Source organism: Poecilia formosa, unplaced genomic scaffold (genome assembly GCF_000485575.1).
Source record: "Poecilia formosa unplaced genomic scaffold, Poecilia_formosa-5.1.2 Scaffold35, whole genome shotgun sequence".
In the NCBI taxonomy this organism is placed as follows: domain Eukaryota; kingdom Metazoa; phylum Chordata; class Actinopteri; order Cyprinodontiformes; family Poeciliidae; genus Poecilia; species Poecilia formosa.
Genome location: NW_006799974.1, coordinates 3106797 through 3130378, shown reverse-complemented (window position 1 = coordinate 3130378; position 23582 = coordinate 3106797). Strand labels below are relative to the sequence as shown.

The 23582-nt window shown below is 38.6% G+C and overlaps 1 protein-coding gene across 5 annotated transcripts in view; it reads right to left on the bottom strand.

The window, feature by feature from the left end:
* pcdh11 (protocadherin 11) overlaps positions 1 to 23582 on the bottom strand; it is a 170116-nt gene that overhangs the window by 121894 nt on the left and 24640 nt on the right. The window contains exon 4 of one of the 5 annotated variants that reach the window (XM_007550386.2): positions 21193 to 23231. The exons of the other annotated variants lie outside the window; for them this stretch is intronic. Coding sequence (XP_007550448.1) covers positions 23148 to 23231 — 84 coding nt within the window. The 3' untranslated portion in view covers positions 21193 to 23147. Of the gene's footprint in view, positions 1 to 21192; positions 23232 to 23582 lie in introns of those variants that run through there. 5 annotated transcript variants of the gene reach the window in all.

Here is a 23582-nt window from a genome sequence, read left to right as displayed (position 1 = left end):
GCATTTTCAATCTGTGTCACGGCCACAAATAAAGCTCCAGTACGTAGTCACAAAACCTGCCACCCTGTGAAACCTGCATTTGTGTCTCTTGCTTCCAGTTGTTTCTAAGCCTCTCTTGAAACCTGAAATTGTCGTAGCTCATGACGGAGATACTAAAACCGAATTGTCATAAATTACTCCTACCTACAAGATGATGGATTGCATTCATCAGCAGCTGGTGTGTTCTCATCAAACCCCTCAGAGGAGATACTCTAATTTGGAATCACTAAATACGTCTTAATTTTTCTGCCATTGCTCACAGGATCGAAAGGCAAAACTGATGTTAGTTCTGCATGCAAGATTAGAAAAAAATATGACGCTGACTAAGAGGACAATTCTGCATTAAAACATATCTTTTTCTATGGAATATACCTAATATGTAATATAAAAAAAATATATATCAATTTTAGGTTTTCATTAGCTGTGAACCCTAATCATTAAAATTAACTAATTAAATGCTTGAAATATATCACTCTATCTAAAAAGTTATTTTTTTTACTCTTTAACATAAGCCATTAAAGATAATTAAGTTTTTATTGGTATTTAAATTTATTAGGATCCATGGATGTATATCTAGATCTAGATGCTTTATACAGAATGACAGTGGAGTGTTCGCTCTAGTGTTTCTTTTCTTCAGGCTGCAAGAAGTACATTTATTTTCATTAGACGGGCTTGGTCAGCAGTCTAGGCCCTTGTGTTCAGTAATGGAGCATACAATTGCATACTTTTAATAGACTCCCAGCGATGAATAAATGATACATTCAGATCTGTGTGATAGATTTTAAACAATCCACCCGCTTGAGGCTTTCTGAACTGTCTCTACGCCAGCAAAACAAAAATTCTAGACTTACGTCTATTTTTATCCTATTTATTTAAGTGAGATCAATGGACTTCGGGAGAGTTCAACAACAGCAAAAGCAGCTTGCTGGCACATGCGCTGGACCTAATATCCACAGCATTTCTTAAAATATCAGGACCTTGAGTAATGAGGCAGAGGACTTAGTAAAGCAATCATGCCTAATGTAAAGCTGTAATGAAGACAAACTATACGCAGAGGTGCAACACTGAGCATTAATGAAATTACAGAGTTGGAACTCAGTAGACTCCTGTCTGTGCGGCGCGATAAAACAGGACAGGACAGGAAAGCAAGCGAGGCATGCGAGTCACAGTCACAATTACTATTTCATTAAGGAGCTGCTAACCATTGGCAGGCATTCACTGGCATTGTTGTAGGGAGGCTGGCATGGCACCGGAAGATGAGAAAAGGAGGGAGGGATGAGGGCTTACGATGGCGAAGAGGGGAAGTAAGAAGGAAGAGGGGGAGGTGGGCTTTTGGTGAGAGGAAATATGGTGTAATTTGGGTCATCTCCCAGTCTGCATGGGGTCGAATGACAGAGCCGCAGCACCTAATCTGTAAACCCATATGCTGAATTAATTGCTCTAATCTGGAGACAAAAGGGACCATATAAGGTAAGGAAAAGAAAATCATAAATAAAAAGAAATAAATAGCATTTCACTCATACAACGTGGCACGTATTTAAAGAAGCTGAAGCTACCTGTCAACGGGGGAGCCAAGAGTTGTGTTTAGAGGGTGTGTATGGGGACACGCTCCAAAGCGTGTGACTGCTGGAGGGGGAGGGACACATCTTCGTTACCACATTTGAAGCAGCCTGTCGCTTTGACTCAATGGCGCCTTGGAGAGCACAACCCACCGAGCTGAACAGCGCATATGTATGTCTCATAGCAACTTTTCACACACAGCCATGGGCCAACACACATTGTCTAATCAACAACAATAAAGCTAACAAATTCTTCTGAAGCAGAGATGAAAAGAGGAAAAAAGTAGCCCCCTGATACCGTCTCCAGTGTAACTTAATCTGCACAGGAAAAAACACATTTTGTTCGATGTAAAATAAAAAATGGTGACAGGATGATCAGGTTGAAACTGGTGCTACTTGTTGGTTTGATTCCATAACAAAGTCACAAAATTCCTCCTATGGTGATTGGAAAAGAGTTAAATTGGGCCATATTAAGTTTAGTTACCAGAAACCTGGGCAGTTTTATGAGGTGATTTTTCTAACCTGCAATAACATGCCAGTTGGAGAGATAGTACTCACTGAATGGACTTTTTGTGGAAGGAAAGTGATAAACATTTATTCCAGATTAAGTATTCCCTGCAGTCTTCTCGGTGCTCTCCCAGTTTAATCATTTTTTCTGGTAACTTTAACTGATAAAATATTAGAAAAATTATATATTTTTTTTTATTTACCATAACTTTCAATTATCAGGAGGTTGAATATTAAAGTGCTTACCATTCTAACATTGCAAAAGAATAATAAAATAACCTAACTTTAGTGAGAACTAAAAGAAAACGTGTTTCAAATGATTTTCTTTACAGTTTTTGAGATGTCATGCCAATTAATCACAGTCTCTGCTATTTTTATTGTTAAATGATACCTAAAAGAAAAGAGGCAACTACTCTTCCTTGTGTAGCTCTTGCTCCTTTAGGATATGTCCCTTCACACCATAATTTCCTTAAACTACACAAAAAAAAAATAATATAAAAAAATTGTGAAAGCACACACAAGGTAAGTTTGACCCTTCAGAGTAAAAAAACTAAACTAGAAAGAGATCACGAGAGGATTAAAGAAATGTAAATGTAAAATGCAACCTGAAAGCCAGCAGAAACATAAACAAACGATAACTTAAGTGGAAATGATCAAAAATCACACTTATTATTTTTAATTCATCATTATTCATTTTTAAATCACCTTCAGTTTCCTTGGCCACCTCTGCAGTCATTAAACAGTGGCTGATGGCGGATAATTGTGCAGGTGATACAGCGCACTTTATTCATCTCACTTTATGTGTACCTGGGTATGTTAATAGGATTTCAACTCAATTTATTCAAGTGCTGATCAATGGCATGCAATCTCTGCACTTCATGCATTATGTATTTTAATGGAACTCTCTTGCTTTATGGCTGAATGGCTAAAGGTTAACAGTCCCAATAGGTGGGACTCCCTGAAGACTAATCTGAACTTCAACTACTGCTTTTTCTACCCACTTCACATGGGGGGAAAAAAGCGCACAACAACAGGAAAAAGTTGTTTTTATCACCACGTCTTATGGCTCATTGAAGGACTGGAGCGTTCTATATTTCCCCTCGCATCGTATGCTCACTTTAATGTGAATGTAAATGCTCACAGACGTTTTGCTCTCCGTAGGAAGTGAGGCAGAATAAAAGAGGCGTTAGAGGATGGGGAATTAGTGAGAGGGCCACAGGCAGAAGGGTGGGGCTTGGGGAAAAAAAGAGGATGGGAAATGATTAGAGGAATGTGTAGGTGGGTTAAAGTGAAAATGAGAAAATCGAAGGCAGAAGAGATAAGGCTGCTGGGATAAAATCTCAGACCAACAGACAAGGGTATGTCACAGCTTTCATGATTATCTACTTGAACTGTCATTTTGATATTAAAAATTACTCATTTCACCAGCAAGAGCTTAAGTATTTTTCTCTCCAGTTTAATATGGAAAACATCCAGGCATCTCTGAGGGCCCCTGTGCCTCTCTGCTGCCACTCCTTGCACAATAAAGCACAATGGCCTGCCATGCTATTCCCATGATGAGATTCCCTCTGGAATAAGAGAGGACTGTGAGATAAAAACCCCTCCAGTCCTCACTAAATCTAGAAATGGAAGACAGAAAGAGCATAAGACATATTCTGAGGGGTCAAAAAGCAGCTCTCAACTTATTGTGTTCTCAGTCATCTAGATTTGCCTTTGGCCTTATATAAAATTATGTTAAGCTGCCCAAGAGGTGACTTCTTTTAGTCTCTCTGAAACTGAAGATTTTAAGAGCCATTTTTTTCCTCCCACTTTGTCAAGTGCCTTTCTAAGACATGCATTATGCATGACAAATATTTGTAGTCTAATGGATTGTTGAGAGGATGTAAAATCTGATCAGTGGTTATTTAGACACAATCAAATGATGAAAGACCGAAAACGCAATCGGGGGGCTGATTTCTGGGCTGAAATGGACAAATGCTGCAGGGCCCCCCGCCTGTCTGAACGAGTATGGATCACACTATGGGGAGGTTTTACCAGTCACATAAACAAGTACAGATTCATAAATCAGTTTCACACAAATTAATGAAAACGACTCTGATGCATGCAATCAGAATTTAGTTGCATTTGCTGCCGTTATAATTCTGACATTGTTTTCGCTTCACATGAATAAAAGTGGATTATGGGTTAGATGTATGATTGCTTAGGGAATGGGAGTATTTGGCAGTGAGAGTGAGGGCTTAAAGCCGTCAGAAAATCACTTAGTCCACAAAAGATTCCAGTTAGAAACATGACGTATAACCTGTAAAGAAGCACTTGACTTCAACACAGTCTGAAAAAAGGTTCCAGCCATTTTAACTGGCGCCATCAGTCTCCTTCAGGTAATGCAATTAGATGCCACTAATATCTTGGGATGCTCTTTAAACTGCAAATGCACTTTTGCTAAATAGCACACATGGTAATAACTAGTGACAACACTAAAGGAGCCAGACTGAAAAAGCTTTTGCATGTGATTGGTTGGAGTAACTGCACGTGCAGAATGGTCCAAAAGGGATTGAAATCAGGAACTGAAATGAGATGTTATCTAAATCTATGCTGGCGTGTTTGTGTTGTTGTCAGGCAAAAAAAAAAAAAAAAACATCATCTTCAATTTGAAAGCTGGGTCTAGGTGGTTCGAGAGTTGAATTACATCTTTTCTCATGTAACCAAATTCTATAAACAAACCATGGAAATCTTTTGACTTGCGGGTGGCATTTGCTCAGTACTGAACCTGAGGTTTTTTTTCAGCTAAAAATTGAATTACAGGCCTTAGAAGTTTTTGTTTGCACAGTTGGCATGTAGAATCTGTTTTAATCAAAGTCCATATAACAACAAATCACAACAATAAAGGGTGCACTTGACTTTTTAATTCATTTTTAGAATTACTTACAGCTTTTGGACAAACTTATGAAATGCGTTTCTATACGTTGAAAATTCTTCCAAACAAAAAAGTTATTTAACGAATCTTATCCCAAGTAATGGCTGTGGGAGCAGAAGTTCTGGTCATTACATTTTATGGCATTCAAACCAAGCCAGTTCCGGTCCTCAGGCATTACTGCCCTGCATGTTTTAGGTGTTTTCCTTCTGCTACAAACCTGAATAGGTAGGTGAACGTGATTTCATACGGAGGTGGTCAGGCAATCATTTGGATCAGGTGTTCTGGAACAGAGACACATCTAAAATATGCAGGGCTGTGGTTCCTGAGGACCGGAATTAAGAAATACAGCTATATGGATATCTTTTTTTCTATTTTTTTTTTTTACTTTGTCTGCATTGAATTACTTGGAAACACATTAAAATGTTATGAGCCAAATAACCAATAGTTATATCAAAGCATAGAATAAACTATTATAACATTAACCCAGCACTTTAGCAAACTGCTTCCATTAAAATATTGGCAGCAGGAGCAAAGTAAGAGTTTATTCAAGATTGTAGTATTATATGTGAAATAATAAAACCATGCCCAATTTATGTTTTATCAAACATTAGTGAACCTATATTAGTAGAGTTAAGCACATTCTGGAGCAGCCTTATGAGGGTGACATGTAAAACTGAAAAAAAAAAAAAAAACCTGAGCACTGCAGCATTCTGATCACATTAACTTCAGTGAAGTAAAGGTCTGCGGTTCAGTATCATCAAATACCTTTTCTGAAATGACAGATCAGTATTGGGAACAAAAAAAAAAACCCTGTTCAGGGCATCCCTAGTGGACCTACCGCTCATAAATACACAGACATAAAGTGGACTGAGAAAATGCCACAGGGCACCATATATTAGGAATCAAAAGTTCACTGAATCATTCCGATCTTAGCCTGGATCTTTTCACTTGACGGATTAACTGGAAAATCAAAGGACACAATACTATATAACTAAATAAGGCCGATCAGGAGCTCAGATAGCGACTATGTATCCAAAAGACCAGAGATAGAGAGACAGAGAGGCAGGGAATGGGATCTGCTTCTTGCTGCTGCTGTTCCCCTGAAGGCAGTGTAAGGATAAATCTTCTGAGGGATTATCCCAGCTACACAATGTTCTCTGTTCTGCCCATTGTATGCCTCTTTAAGCACAACTGATAAATTAGTTATTTATATTGTAAATGGATCAAAGTCAAACAGTGGATTTTCTTTTGATTTGTCTGGTTTTGGGAAGCATTGCAAGTAATCGGCTTCTGTATGCACTCCCCCAGCCAGATTCTGTGGCATAGACAAGTATGAGGCGTGACAACGTGGAGTTTTAGCCAGAAGTTTGTCTACCGTGTTTTTGTTTAGTTTTAGTTTTATTTATTTATTTATTTATTTTACTCTACCGAAGGTGAGTTTGCAGATGTGATTTTCAGACCTAACAATTTCAGCTGGTTTTCATTCGAAAAGAAGGGCTGTTAGCCAGCAGGAGTTAGACAATGCCATGCAGCTGAACTACCCACTTATGTTCCGCTACCCTCATTTCACTCTGCCTGTCAGTTCAATGGGAGCCCAAATCAGTTTTTAATAACTTACACATGGGATCAGATATCTTTGTAGGATTCCTCCTGCATTTAATTTAAGGTAAACTAATAGCTTCATTTATTTGCAATTAGAAAAAAATAATAATATTCTGCTTCAAAAAGAGTATCATCTTTTCCCCCTTTTGCACCGGCTGCTCACTCTTCAATAGTTCATGAATTTTAATTCATCTGTGGTGGTTAGGTCAATCCCCCAGCTGTAAGAGACGACAGAGAACTCTAGTCAAATTGAATTACGCTCTGTGTTTCGCTGCTCTTACCCCCTACCTTCCTCATTTTCTTTTTCTCTTCCATCCTACAATTATTAGTGTGTCCTTATTTTTTTAAGTCAACTACCTATAGACAGCAGTATGCTGTGTGGCTGTGTGTTAACGCTGGTTGGCCCCTCCACATGTAAATGCAAATAAAAGAAATCAAACAGAAATCAAACAGATAACACACAATAATCTTCGCTTTGCTTGAGAATGTGTCTTTCATCTTTAAAGTAGTCAAGGACAGATACTTTTAGAGGTAGTTAAATCCTAAGTATTAAGGAGTACGTTTCTGAGTTTACCTTTTAGAACCGATAATGTATGTTTTGTTTCTTTGTTGTTTTTTTTTGTCAACCCTAACAGAGGATGTTGCTATAAGTTTTTTTTTTTTTTGCTAAATCAATCTGACGTGGCAGGTAGCTCATCATGTTATCACAGAGCTCCATGTGTGAGGCCCTGCACTCTGAAAATAGCCTACAGAGTTATCATTCATGTTAAAGCAACCAGTCACTGTCATATTAAAAAATAATCAAATAAAAAAAATAATTCTTAGGGAGGAAAAGAAATGTCACGTCAGAGAATTAGCTGCCAAGGACTGTTAAGGTGACCCACATTACACCGAGTCATTTGTGTGACCTCTAAGGTGTTATCTTCAAAAGGCAAACATGGCAGCGCACCTGCCCTCTTCCTCTCCTCCCCACTTCCTGGGATGCCTGAAAATATCTGACTTTGCAAAGAGTCAGTCGAGCTGTATTTGAAACATCACATTACATTTTCAAGGTCAGAGTTTGTGTTGGGCGTGTGGCATATAATGGGTTTGAGATAAATTATGAGAATACTTTTTTTTTTAGCATCGCAGACCCCACCAAATATGCAGAAGCCTATGTTTACTGACACCAGCTGTATAAATATCTCCAGATAACTTAATCTTTTATTGCAGCAGCATAATCTCACACTTAAGATGCAGAGTGCCACATAGCACCCTTTAATTTAAAACATCCCGTGGGAAGAAATCACCTAAATCACTCGCTGCAAAGTTATTGGTACTCCTATTACCAATAAGCTGTACAGCGCTTTTTTTCCTGTAGAACTGTACTTAATCTTCTGCAGAGAGACGTCTCTTTGACCGTTCATATTTGTGAAAAAAACTCTCTAGACTTTCAACTGTCACCCATCTTCTCTCCTGCTCTGTTTTCTTCACATCACCTCGCAGGTTTTCCTTAGGAGATGCCCAAGAAAGAACAGTAATTTAGTGTCTGCTTGAAGGTTTTATGTTGCTCTATCTCAATTCTTTGGTGTGAATGGTTCGCCTGTTAAAAGACCAAGTGATTATCCATTTTCAGGTCTTTGGTAAGAGCGTTTATTTGAAATAAAGAAGTGATGATGCTATGCTCTTTTCAGGTTCTCAGGGCCTGAGGTAAAAAAACACAACCACAGCATTACAGATTCTTCATTATACTTAAAAGTGAGGATGAGGTGCTTTTGTACATTCACCTGGTGTGTTTATAATAATAAAAAAAAAATCAACCTTACTCTCTGACTAAAGCAATCATTTTGGCAGTCTCCACATTGTTATTTTGTTTTTGGTAAAAGTTTAAAACAACTGACTTGCTTTGAGACTATTGGACGTCATTCTCTGCCACGTCCCTTTAACACTGAGCTTTAGCAATATTTACTACCTTATGGTGACTGTTGGCATAATAAATAGAGCTTCATATTTATACCTAAGGGAAACAACAAATCATAGATTACATATTACATTTTCCTAGAAAATCTAATTAAGGTTAAAAAAAAACATATATATATTATTACTATAATATGTCATCCCTACTAAAAAGTAACATAAGTTAAAGGTTGGATTTATTAAACCTTATGATTCTGTCAGAAAGCTGCAGAGGCTTTTTGACCCGGCTGCTAATTCAAGTGAGCAATATTGCTGGATGATGGTCAGCCAGTCTTACATAGCAATACACTGAGGCACCACGTTCTCTCTGAAGATGAAAACTAAGGTTTAGAAATGGCTACAATTTGCAACACAACTAAGTCATCTTAAACATTAAGATTGTGATACCGGTTAAGGACGTGTCCTTAACTTGCATTGCGGAGCACTTTGTCCTTCACTGACCTGGATCATCAACTGTAAACTCATTAGAAAGAGAACACCAGATGACAAATACCCAAGGATCATGCTGAGCATTCATCTGCCACATTTGTCTGAGTGACAAAGCATTTCCTGCTGGGCGAGAGGGTCATCTTACAGGATTGACATGTACGTAGCCGTACACTGTACGAAACTCTGAATCGTCTCCTTTGAGCCTGTTGGTGGCTTTTGTAAGCTATTATGGTAGCAGAAATGACTGTTAAAGGCCACAGTTACCCATTGACTTTCCACAGAGTCCTAACTGACATTACCTTAAGGCAGACTCTGGGCTACATTTCTTCATTTGTTTAAGAGATAAGCAGTTGTACGCCGACAAGTGGATGGAAGAACACTGTAAGTCAACCAGATAAACTGGACACCCCTGGCAATTGCTTTGTTGTGTCTAAAAATAGTGGTTCCCAGTGGTCTGTCTTGGAAAAAAGCAGAGGCACACTTCATTATTTCATTATATTCCCTCACTCTGATTTACATACACACCAGAGGAAGAGAAATTCTTATCTGAGTATCGTGGCTGCGAAGAGGAGCTGTGGACTGATCCCCAGCAGAGCGGCGCACGGGCGCACGCATGCATGCACGCACGCACACACACACACACGCACACGCACACACACACACACACACACACACCGAAACACACCCATACACACATTAAAAACAAGCCCGAAACTCACTGGCATCCCACCCTCAAGAGGCAGACATGATCTCATGTTATCCCTGTTTCCCCATAAGCATTAAGATACGTGTGCATCATGTCACTGAGATTTGGACTGTGAAGCTCAGCCTTTACAGGCTCTTTGATAAATAATGTATCAAGGAACTAAATAGAATTTAATGTGACACAAATACCGGATGCAGAGTTGCATCATTTTTTTCCCCCCCGACTCTTCTTTCACCTGATGTTTCTATTTTTTTTTTCTCCCAAAATGAGCACAGTTAAATGATTAAATATTCGTATGGATTTTATATTTGCCTAGCTGTGGTTTCTTTAGTCATCATACAGTGACATGGTAACTGACTTACGCATCTTCACTAATACGTATCTTTGAGCTATTTGTTACCTCAGTGAATCTAGATTGGTGCAACCAGGACTCTGAGTCAAAATGTATGTTGCAATATTGGACACGTGAGAAGCAGGTTTTATTGATTGCGCTCACAGTCATATTGTTATCTGGTCTAAAACAAAAGTGAAAAGTCTGTGTAAGTGAAATGCTTCAAGCTGGTTCTGGCCATAAAAAAAGTGAACTAGGGAGGCAGTCTTTTGGACTGTGGACATGTATGTTAAATATCTGCAGGATGTGATTAGATTTAGAATATAATAAAGAAAAATCATAAAGGAAACGTGTAACTTACGGTCTTAAACATACACAGCACGTTACCAGAAATATTGTTTCTTTGTTTCCACACAGTAATAAAATAGGAAAATGTGGGCTCTGTTTCATGGCTCTGTGGGTATATTTAATCATTTTGACACTTCACCTGAACATATTATGAATGGCTAATGCTTGCATTTGGAAAGATTCCTACAAAAGAGGGCCATAAAACTGCAGAAGGCGGCTGTTGTGAGTCACTGGAGGAGTGAGGGGGTGGTGGTGTAGGGGGTCACACAAATGTGGTGTGTCTGGGTGACCTTAATCACTTCCAGGTTCATCCAGACTCGGATTTCACTTGTGTGCCTCATTTCAGGTCAATGCCTCAAAGTCGAAGTAGGGCACAGTCATTATCTGAGGGAGCATAACGCAATCATCCACACAATACAATAAGGTCGGCACAATTCACTGAAGTCAGTGAAGTGTTGTCCATTACCTTTGGGTTTAAGCATGTGGGCTCCATCCACCAGCACCTGTCTATAATGTACTTCATATGTGCAACTCTCACAACTCTCGTGACAATTTATGTTTTGCAGAAAAACCATATTTGAAGTCCGGACATAGGAACTTTATGGAGAGAACAAAAAGGAGAATTTCGTGAGATAAGTGAGTCACAATAAATGGAGGACTTACACTTCCAGAAAAAAAACAACAACTGCAAAACGCTTAGTTCCTTTAAATCAAGGCTGAACACCCATTTGCTTAGAAGTGCCTTTGATTAATAACAACTGGAACATCATAAGCTGGACTTTTGTTTCCAACCTGTCATTGTTTTTCTTTACTTTGCAATGAAATGTTCTTGCTTGTTTGTTGTTTTATTTTCCTTTTAATCATGTAAAGCACTTTGAATTTCCCTGTTGCTGAAATTGTGCTATACAAATACTGTAAATCACTTTGCTGTGCCTTTCCAAGATGTCACAAAATAAAAAAAAGAAAAAAAAAGACCACAGACATTCTTTACTGTTACTGTGTCATTTCTTATGCTTAGTCATTTCCGACCAACAGAAATGACACAGCTTTTGGTTGGTTTTGCATTTGGTTACTCACACAGTCCTGTAAACTAAGGCCTGAGCTGCACTAATTTAAATGCTTTTAAAATCTTTTTATTTTCTTTTTTTATCTCTATGTTGGTTGAAATTCTAGTCAAAAATTAACACCTACAATGTGCCAGGCGAAGAGGTGGCATTAAAGCTTAGTTTTATGAAATGAATTGCACATAATTTAAAAGACGAACATCACTGCTTTAGAACGGCAAAAGCATTGCTGGGTTAAAGATCCCCCCCAAAATAATTGTAGTTTATGTTTATTTTAGCACTTTTTTTTATACCATTTTCTCTCAGTTAAAAACTTTTTGAGTCTACATTTAGGGTTTAACAGAAACCGCAAGAGAGATGAGAAACAACCTAATAAGATGTCGACTCTGTTCTTTCTAACACAAGAAGCCAAAGCAGGAATATGCAAAGTGGACACCCAAAACATCCATTCAGGTTCAGATATAAATGTACTTTTCTTGACATTAACTTTATAATTTGTTTCTGTTCTTTTTAACCACATAATTACATTAAGATATTGAAACTGATGTATATTTTAACCTTCCCGTGGTCTAAAGAGATGGGGTCTTTTAGATTTTTACTCACACTGACCCCATATGCATTTTATGAATTTTTGTTGTATGTTGTTTCAGAAATTGATGGTCTAACAGTACAAACCCCCTCCCTCCTCGCTGTCTGACCGTGACATGTTTCACGGTCCCCCTGAGCGTCGCACTAAGATCAGAAAAGGGTTAAATATTTCCCTGTGAGAAAGGGCTGAAATCTGAGCATGAGTTGCCAAGGGGATCAAATAACCAGCATCCCTAAGTGAGAGTGAGAAATGTAGATGTAAAGCCACTTCACCTCTTAATGACTGTCCCATTATTCAAGTGTTGCACTCCCTCTATCACTGAAAACTATCTGAAAAATGTGTAACAGTATGAATGAGTGATCTTGGGAATGAGTTGCTGCTCTTTTTTGAAGGCTGCGTGTGCATGAATTCTTTATGAACGTTGGTGAATATCACACGCATTATTTACGAAGACTCTTCAAAATATCCTCTATTCTATTATCCTTTCATGTGTTAAGCTCCAGCCAGCACCCAGCTTTACTGTGGTGCGTATGCTCTGTATGGTATAGCATCGGAAGCACAGAGATACCTAATGTCGCACATTAAAGCAAGCTGTTAATTGGCAAAACCTGTTTAAGTAGAAAAGTGATGAAGTCAAAGCGCAGAGATGCTGGCTTTTGTTTTCTCTGAGATATGTGGCTCCATTCTAACACTGAAAAAAAAAAAAAAAAAGAAATCAAGCCTCTAACTGAACCACAGGATGTTTTACCACTGTCTGGCATTAGCTTAATGTGGTTCACCATCTGAGAGTTAATGGCTCTGCACAAACCCGCTTGCTGGCAATGATTTTCAAGCATATGACATGTCGTACATTTTTATCTTAACCAACGCTTTGAGTAGCACCAGACTGATGACAAAGATAAATGTAACCATTAATCATTACAAGTCAGATAAAGAGACCCATCTGTACTTGTAATTTTTTGTTTTTATGTCTGCTTATGAGTTGTTTTTAGTAAATCGTCAACTCTCAAATGCTTGCTTAAGGGGTTTACTCTTGACCTTTTTTCTGCTCCCATATCTGTAGATTGAGAAGGGACAAAGACGATTTGTATATGTTTGTGTCTGTGCACAGATTAACTTTGCAGAGTTTAGTGTAATACATCTGTTGACCACTGCTTGTCTTATTGTGTTTCTTCCCCCAGATTTTTGCTTGACAGCTATGTGCGATATCCTGTTAGCTCAGAAAAAGAAACAAAACAGAAAAGATTGAATAAATTCAATGTTTTGGCTAAACAGTTTCTCAGTATGTGCAAATCCTTTCAGTTAGCCCACTTATGCCATGCCCAGGTCTAATTAGTCAATGGGCTGATCTCATTTGTTCAAATGCTTTTGCTGCAGGTGTCCAGTCCAAGCTGAGAAGATTGCCAGAGGCATTAGGTTAGGGTGGTAGGCTTAGAAAGCCAATATGAACGACTTGATGGTTGGTATGCAGCAGTGGTCCCAAGCACATATGCATGCTGTCAAAGATTTTGCACAGCAACTGTTCCTAAGAATTTCATCGCAGCTATTATTTCAAATTAAAACAAATATTTTCCCCGGCTTAAAAGGAGAGCAAGTGCGGCAACTACATCTGTAAGAATAAGCATTAATATTAATTAGGATATTATTTTCTGTACTTCAGAAACCGAATAAAGCATATTCAAGTGCAGCCGACAGAATGGCAGGAATTAGAAGAGTGTCCACTTCATTTCTACACCATTTGCAATTGAAGCAAACAGGAACTAATAACAGGCATCTGCATCCTGTATTCACGGGGGAATTCTGTCAAGACTGAAAAAAGAAAAAAAAGGCAATTGTCTGCACTCTCCCGATTATCTCTCGCAAAAGCTTATAATCTGGCTGAAAGTACTTAAAGAGTAAAGCAGCAAAATAAACAACATTGATTGTCATCCCACTGTTCTTTTTTCCCCCCAAAGAGGACCATGCAGCGAGGGAGGAGTTTAGAGGCTAAGGTTGTGCTTTCCTCCGTCAGTGCCATCTGCTTGGGCAAATGTTAAGGCAGGCTAAATACCCCCTGAGTCCTCTGTTCAAACCAGATTATCAGTTATTCTAAGGAGGCGGACGAGCATCTTATCATCTCCCAATCTCTTTTACAAAGGCAAATCAAGAATTCTCCTCAAGGATTACCCGGATTAGGAAGGACACAGACATAACCCTTCTTGGACAAAGTCTTTAAGTTGTTGCCTTGTCTTTAAGTCTATTTCCCTTCAGCTTGCAAACAAGCGGCAGCCTCTTGTCATGAGACGGCCATCAGTTTCCCTTCAGACTATATAACGTTTCCAGGGGAGATGTCTCACATTGTGCAAATATGAGCTAATCTAGATACATTGGAAAATGGGTGAAATATTAATTTATTTTACTAATTCAATACTATGAAAATATTACACTAATTCATCACACACAAATATTTAAAGACAGGGTTGATTGATGTTTTGACAGCATGGGCAGGATTCAAAGCCAGCTGGGAAATGAAATCAGGATCCACCTAAAGCTTGTCAACATGAAAACGTTTAGTGCTCTAAAATGAGAGGGTGGACCGTCGTTCTAACTCTGGACTTGATAAAACACATTGGACTAAGAGCAGCAGATGATGACTCCCAAAATCATGCAGCAGAAACGTTTTTTAGACCTCAAATAATTGTGTACCACATCTTCCACTCAAATTTCCATGAATGGATTTGGATAAACCACACTGTATACAGCCAGCGACTTTTACATCGACATTTTGTAGTTCTTTACAGAGCAAAGGTCTCAAACTGCAGTCCTCAAGGGCCGGAATCCTGCAACTTTTACATGTGTCCCTTTTCCTAGACACTTGAATGAAATTGCAACACTGCTGCCTCACTAGCATGTGCAGAAGCAGAGAGACATGTTGAAGTTGCAGGACACCAGTCCTTGAAGACTGGAGTTTGAAGCCACTGTAGTGGGGGGTGATGATGGCTGTCTGCTGCACAGCTGCTCAATCAGTTATGTTCTTCATGATTGGGTAGGCCATAGCATAAAATGCATGAATTAGAAATATACTGTACATATATTTTATCTGACTCGTGTAAGTTTCAAATTTTCTGAGTAACTATTTTTGCCTTTACTGAAATACAGAAACATATTGCCACATGTAGTGAATCGATATTATTTAACTTTTCTATTGAAATAATCAAATACCTTAAATTGCAATACTATAGCAGTCATATAACAATGTGCTGATTTATTGAGCCTCATCTAGACCCACCTATTCAAAAACGATACATTTAATTTGTGCTTGTAACTATTGTTAAATGCATTATTTTTTTTAATTAATCGATCATCAAGCCTGGCTACATATGAGATAATTGTTTACTTTACACAACTCCTACAGTATCACATACTTTTAAATTGCAAAGTAAAGTGCACTTACGGGATTCAGTTGCATGCAAGATTGCTGCGCAAATGCCTCTTGTTGCATGGTTGAGTGAATATAAAATGAGTGAGAGTTTTAAATGCAAAGATCCTTTTGTGAGTGCATTTCCTCACAGGCACAAACACACACACACACACGCACACACACACCAATACACACCTGCTGGCTAAAATAATAACAATAACAGACAAAAACAGAAATACACAGAGAAACCTTGGTTATTTCAATTTTGTCTTATCCCTGCAGAATTTGTCTTTGTGTTCCAGTGGATTACACTTTAAAGTACATGGGTAAAACAAAGGCTGAAACCATGTAATTGCCCCAAAGAGCGGTTGGGGGCTGGACGGTGTGTGTGCGGGTGGTTGCGTGTGTGTGTGTGTGTAGAGGGGGGCTAAGAGGGGTAAGGGATAGAGTGTAGGAAGGGGGTAAGGCGAGAAGGGGAGGGCATTTCGCCCAACAGAAGCTTTTAAAGCTCAGCATTCTCTGCTGTAATCACTGTATTAACATGCATAGAACCTGAGTCTGTCAAAGCCATGCAGTCCAACAAGTCCAGAAATCCCTCAAAAAAGTTCTTGGTCTTAAATCTTTTAGGTATTTCTCAATCCTAAGCAACAGATGATGATAAATTTCTACCTAGGACATTATAAGGAAGATATAACTATGTTGCAGGCTCCCCAGCGAGCCATGTGCTCCTGGCACACTATCAGCAACCACAGTTTTAGATCACACTTTTAACAAGGAACAAACAATTGTACAGGCAATCGATGTTTTTCAGATCCCCGCTCCACAGTCACACCTCGTTTAATCAACAGAATTGTTTTCTATGAAAACAATCTCCGGGCTGTACAGCTACACTCAGTGTCTCCGAAAGAACCACTCGGCGGGCTTCCACACAGATTTGATTGTTGCACACAAAGACAAAGAAAGGTAGCCAGCCCTCCACAGCCATGATTGAATTATTCAGTTTGGCAAAGATTTGGCAGCAATTGTGTGGAGTGTTGCCTTGGAGTGCGACAGCAAAACAGCATCTTCTTGTTTCCTGCATCACTGCACAGCTCATGCATAAATAGCTTTTGCTTAGACAGCCAATATCGCTTTGGGACAACTTCACATCACACCTTAAACATGCTTGCTGCTTGGTAAATTGACTCACACCTTCCCATAGCAGCCCATGACATTAAATGCTTTGGATTTTAGGCTCCAACATAACTGAGTTAGGTGTTTTTTTTTTGTTTTTTTTGTTTTTTTTCTGAAACAGGTACCAGACCAGGGTAGATCATGTTACAGCTTTGTACATACACAATATAGGACGGCTTTTTATCAAAATTACAAAGTAGTGAGTAGAAGAAAGAGAAAAACAAACATCCAATTTTTCACAACTGCTGATTTCTGTATTATAAAATATGCATAGCCGATGCTGATGTTACTAAACGCATATTGCTCTTTAAGGATAATCTGAAATAGCAAATGCAGCATCCACTTGGCCCAGACGACCTGAAATCTTAAACAGACACTTTATACCACGTGTGGCTGAAGACAGTAATCTCAGTGGAGAATGTTAGCGACTTGCAAAATCGATGTAAGAAATGCATGTTTTTTGGCCATCTCAATATTTCTCCATGTTACCCAGATTAATAACGGATATGTTGGGGTTTTATGTTTCAGGCAGGGGACTGATAATGGAGAGGTACTGATTGCACTGATTGCATTCTCAAGGTTGAAGAAAGTCACGGGAGTAGAGCTGCACACTTTGTCTAGGATAACAAACTTTACATGTGGTTTCTGATTAATCTTGAGGGGTCATTACTCTTAGCTAATTACAAACATGCCTGCCTGATTACAGCATAGTGTCTCAATCTGTTAACGTGGAGAAAAAAAAATAGTAGCTTGTCAAAACGTTCGTGAACCTTTCCACATTTTTTCATGTTACAACCACAAACATGGAGGTATTTAGATTGCATGTGATAAACACAATGTGTCACGACTCTGAAGTAGAACAAAAATGGTACTTGACATGTTTTTTATGGATTCAAATCTGAGAAGTGTTTTCTGCATTTGCACACAACCCCATTTGATCTAAAGCCACTAAGCACAATCTTGTGCACGAAACTGCATTCGGAAATCACCTTATTAGGAAATACAGTCCACCTGGTTGGAGGCCTCAAATATGTTTCATTTGAACAAACAGCTTAATTCAAAACAAGGAACATGACATACAAATCAGGGCTACGGTTATTCTGTTTCAGGTCATAAAACAATATTCAAAGTTTTGTAATGCAAACCTTTAAAAAGATGCCTAAAATGGTAGCCTGGGCAAAGAGAGCATTCATCCGAAAAGTCACTAAGCACCCATGGCAGCTCTGGAAGAGCTGCAGAGATCCATAGCTCTGACAGGAGAATATGTTGTTATGCCCTCCACTAATCTGGTCTTTATGCAGCAGTGACAAAAAGAAAGCCATTGTTGAAAGAAAGCCACGAGAGTTTGTCTGCTGCTTGTCACTGTTTGTAAAGGGGATGTAGCAAAAATGTCGAAGAAGGGATTCTGGTAAGATGAGACCAAAATAGACTTGTTGGCATATGCAAAATGCTATGTGTGGTGAAAAACTAACACTGTACATCACCCTCTGCACAGCACAGTGACACTGAAAATTGTTGGTGACACTATTGTCTATCTGGGAATGTTTGTTTACTGAACAAAGGGGAGCTAGTAAGCTAATTGTGCTAATTACAAATGAGCTAATTGTGCCTTTGTAGTTGGGAATTTGATTTTGTTTTAGGCTTCCTGTTAGAAAAACAAGCACACCACCTGATGTTAAGGTAAAGTCGCAGGTCGCCGGGAAACCCCATTTATCTAGGAATTACTGAAGGTTGCAGTGACACCGGCACAAAAGTTCACTTTCTAACTGGACAACTGGCTTTAGCACACAACCAGAGCTACAACTGAATATACTTATTGCCAGATGCTCCCTATGCAGCCTGACTAAGCTGTTGCTGTAGCAAAAATTTAAGAAATATTTCAGCAAAGCTATGAAAGTCACACCATAAAATATTGTCATCGGTGATTGAAGCGATATATGGTTTTAAAAAGTACTAAGTCAGCAGCATGCCACCTTGCACAGGTTTATCACATACAGTTTTAATAAATACATTGCAGTTTTGATTTGACAAAGAATTAAAAGATACTGTTGCAGGGCACTGTATATTTCCCATGATTATAGCACAAACAACAAGAACAAAAACCTGGACCCTGATCAAAAAAAAAAAAGAATATATGACCAAAGAATTCTATTAAAGACCATATGGACAGTCTCACCCACAACAAAAAGAATACATAGATCTGTGTGTGTGTGTGTGTGTGTGTGTATGCGTGTGTGTGTAGGTGTGTGTGTGTGTGTGTGTATGTGTAAACTCCTGTGTGTTGCTCTGTATGTGCTGCAGAGTTATCATTGTATTATATGTAATCACATTCACCACATATAACCAGCCTCCTGGCCTGTTGGATGAAATTGAATAATGTGTCCTCATAAATCACAAATCAATAAGTGTCAACAAAGAAACTCTGGAAGCAGTTCCCTCACAGAAACGCTTTGGTAAAAATGACGAGACAACTTCGACGCATTGTCCGATGCATTTTAAAATAAATGCATAGGGTGCACCAGCCTAAAACTGACCAGCCGTTTTAGCTTTAAGAGCACACTTTTCCTTCACTGCTTCAGTAATTTTATTTTATTTTTCGCATAGAAGCACCCGCTCAAACATCAGCCACAAATGTTTGAAGTTAATGTTCTGTGTTTGATAGTCCTAATTTTTTATTTTTTTATTTTCTGCATATTTTTCTGAAACCGACTCATTATACCCATGAATACAACTGAAAAACGAACCATTAATTTATTTAACTGGAAGAGACAGTGCTCTACTGAAGATGTGTTGAAGCTGTTTTTAGGTAAAGGTGATGCATTTAGAATGTTGCGGTTTATCTATTATTAGAAATGTGACATTTATGTTTCCTCTTTACCAGAACACTCTTTTATGTCTGCGCCATTTTTCCTTAAATCACCAAGGACACTTTTCCCGAGGGGACTGATTAGCTCTCTTTCTCTCTCGGTTTTCAAAATGTGAAGTAACTTTGATAAGCAATTAAATACTTTCTGTTGTCAGGCTTTGTTTTATGCCTTTCAAGTCTGTATTTTTGGATCAAATCTGCATAAACACTGCACCGCAGGATGTTTGAGGGGTGCTTATTGTACCTTCTCGCATCAATCTCTCTTAGATGTGGAAAGCTCTGCATTGGTGCACCGCTGTACATCATAATAGAAAAGGTATCATTATCACATGATCATTATCAGCTTTTTCGCAGAGGGAAGAAAATAATAACAATAAACAATGTTGATCCAATTTTTCTGTTTTTTTTTTTTTGTTGTCTGTGTACTTCAAAGGAAGTGTTCGCTCTGCATTTACATAGCTTTTTATCTGTAATATGTCCCTAATTAGTGATGTATATCTAAAACTTTATTTCTTCATTTCATTTCCTACTTGAGTGGAGCACTGCTGCAGCACAGAGGAGTACATGGTTGTCTCTGTGTGGCTAAAATGAGCCTGTCAAATGTCTGCTCTTACTGTATATAGCACCCGTTAATGGTGTCCAAACAAGCAGGGCTACGTTTATTTCCAGTGGCCACAAGCTGTCTGAACAACTGCTCCAAAATTAACAGTAAAAGAGCAATGCAAGGCAGGTGGCTCACGAAAGCGTTTTAGTGCTCTCACATAGCAGACGGGGCAACTCAGACAGGGTTGTCTGCGTTCGGTTGCGCCACTCAGACAACCGAGCTGAGTGGCGCAAACTAATACAATAAATTAGAATAACATTGAAAAGCTCATTTACTTCAGGATTTCTTATTAAAAAAGCACGATATACAAATTTAGTACAAACACGCATTTAAATTGTGCATCCCTGTAAACTGCAATGATTAAAGCTCATAACTTTTGACAATCAAAAATGTTCTATGTCTGAACATGTTAAGGTCGCGTTAGAACAACAAAAACGATCTTCAGCACAAAACAGTTTGCCTGCTGAAAACTATGTCCATGTACTGTGCAGTGGATTCTTAGTTGGGGTTCTTTTGTATGAACTACTGCTAATGTGTTAAGAAAGCCTGGGTTTGGTTTAGCGGCCTCATCTCGATCATTGGATCCACGGTGCCTCGTCTTACTCTTAAGAACACCGCGTAGATTCTCCACTGGTAGTATAGGAGTGTGGGCATTTATCAAGTCTGGTTTGTTTCACAATCCTCTCAAGGTTGCGGCTATCCATTTTGCTTGGGCATTGTTTTCCTTCCACCTAACTTTTCATTAATCTGCTCAGATGTAGCCCACTACAAAAAACAAACACTTTCTGTATTGACCTCTAGAGGCTTGCCCTGATTGTGGAGGGTCTTAGTGACAACTGTTAAGTCAGTGGTCTTAAAGTGACATTTTGGTATTAAAAATCTATTTCTATTGGTCTTTTGTAATATTCTGATATTTTGAGGAACTTTTGAGCTTTTCATTAAACCGTCAATAGGAAACAGACAAGCAATGTGTAATCCATCTATATCATAGATACAAGTTTCACATTTTGAACTTGATTAACATTGGGATGATCTTCTGAGTTATTGCAGAATACCTACATTAAATGCCAAGAACAGTAAGTAAGAAGAGTCACCATATATTCCATACATTGCAAAAGACTTTAATAAATTTCAGAAGCTCACACATACATAAACAAAACATTTACATTTTTCTCCACACAGGCAAATAAAAATCAATTACAAAGATCATTTAAGGTGCATATTTTACTTCACATTAAATAAAAGTGAGGTTTCCTGTCTCCTTTCTCCAAATATATATCCATTTCCCCAATGATCAGGTAAATCTAATTATTACACAGTGCTAAAAAGCTGTGTGTAGTTTATACTGTGACTCCTACGCATTCGTGAATACATCTGATACCATAATTGCAAGAACATCTCTTCCTTAAATAATAACAGCCTGCCTCACAGAGAGAGGCAACACACGTAAAATGAAAAGCTTTAAAATAGGCATAGTCTGTACAACCATGACAAAGTAGGACTGGGACGAGATCAGAAATGGCCTTCTGGTCCGTGCAGTAATTTGATTTACCTATTTACAGCCTCTCACACAGGGGGAAACAGCCTTTTGCTCCTGTCCTTTCTGTACATTTCTGAGCGAGTACACAGTCTATGTCTATATTAATGACTCTAATTCTATGGTCGCATGTATGTACTGAAGGCGCCTGCTCGGCCTTACCTAACAAATAAGTCTTTAGCTTTTTCATTTAACAGGAATATTGAACATCGATGCAGCTAATCAATCACTTTGCTTACGGTAGAGGGTTTTCTACTCAGAACATTTTGTGATGATTTAGACATAAAGAAAAAGAAAAAAAAAATGATGCTGGAACAAAAGCCAATAAGTACTGTTGATTTTTGTTTTCTCGAAATTAAATTTATTGCTGTTTTTAAAGAGAAGTCTTGGTTGCATTTCCATAATCAGGCGCACAAACCCACATTACCATCAGCTCACACAAAGCCACTGCCCGAGGATTATTATTTTTCTTCCTCTTTTTTTTCTTCTTCTTCTTTTTTTTTTTTTTAAACCATCTGGAGTCATTTAAATGTGGATCTCGTGGGTAAATCACTTCTGATTTAGGAGTAGAAAGCGACACACAAAAGGTTAGGCTTAGCACGCTTCAAATCTGCCCTACATAAACAGCTTTTGATTATGACCCGAGCAGTTAGTCCCTTGTGATTGTGGCTTAGCTCAAAGTATTAAACTTGTCCTACCCATTTCTTACAGTGTAATAACAGCTTGGCGATCTTTAGCACAGTTGTATTAAAAAAAAAAAAAAAAGGGAATGCAGTTGTATTATGGGGCCAAGTGTACTTCTGTTACATCAGCCTCACTTGTCGCTCAGTGGCATCAAAAGTGGAACAGAAACAGGCAAAAGGGTGAAATAACACAACACAAGTGGGCTCAATCCTAATGTAAGCCTACGGGTTGAAGGCCCTTGCAGCATAAATACATTTTAAGTCACAATTGATAAAAAAAAAACAAACAAACAAAAAAAAAAAAAAAAAAAAACAACTAAAAAAGATAGCAGGTAAGAAAATAAAATAGCCACTAGGCAGTTTTCGAAAACAAGGCTAAGAAATGCAGTCGATAAATATAAACACCATCAACTTTGTGATAGATATACATACATACATATCAACATACTTTACACATACGGACTGTATTTAACAGCTATTGTACAGATCGGCTGAGTGAATGAAACATTTTCAGGGGCGAGGGGGAAGTTCAGGCCAAATCATCTTCACTCAAGTAGGGAAAATGTAGCATAGAACTCAATAAAGCACTGTAGCTTTCCAACAGACTCACAAAGAAGAGCTTTGTCAAGTTTTAGAAAAGCATGTCTCCTTTTTTTTCTAAGACAGCCCACCCTCCCCCCTTCCCCGACTTCCAAATTCATCTTTGAAACTGAATTGAATGAAGAGGTGCAGTTTGAGGCTGTAGAGACAGTAAAGTACTTGTTTCACCTCTTCAGTTCTTCCTTCTTTGCCCTCTTTTCCCTCTTTTCTCCCTTTTCCCCTCTCTTTAGGAAGTGGGAGCTAGAGATTGATTTTAATCCTGTGGGAGCGAGCTGTACCTGTGCCACAGAGTGTGCCATAGTGTGGTGGTTTCAGTGCCATCTCCTGAAATATAGAGAGACAGACAGATATAGGGAGATTGTAGTTACAATGTCAATGAGCTCCGAGCAACCTAAGCTGCAGCCTTATTGGTGAAAGGCTAAATTGAACACCGAGTAAGGAAAAAAAAAAAAAAAACATCTCTGGAAAGAGAGTGGAGAAAAAAGGGAAACAGGCGTTCTTCAAGGCACTGCTGGCAATCAACTCATTATCATGTCAGGTTGCCTTGAAGAATGCCCCAGGTGTCACACGTTTGTGTATTTTCCTGTACTTATCAGAGCATGCAATCTTATCCAATTGTCACTCCCAATTTGTCTTTTTTGTCTCCCACCACACTAGTGCAGCACTCTTCATTTC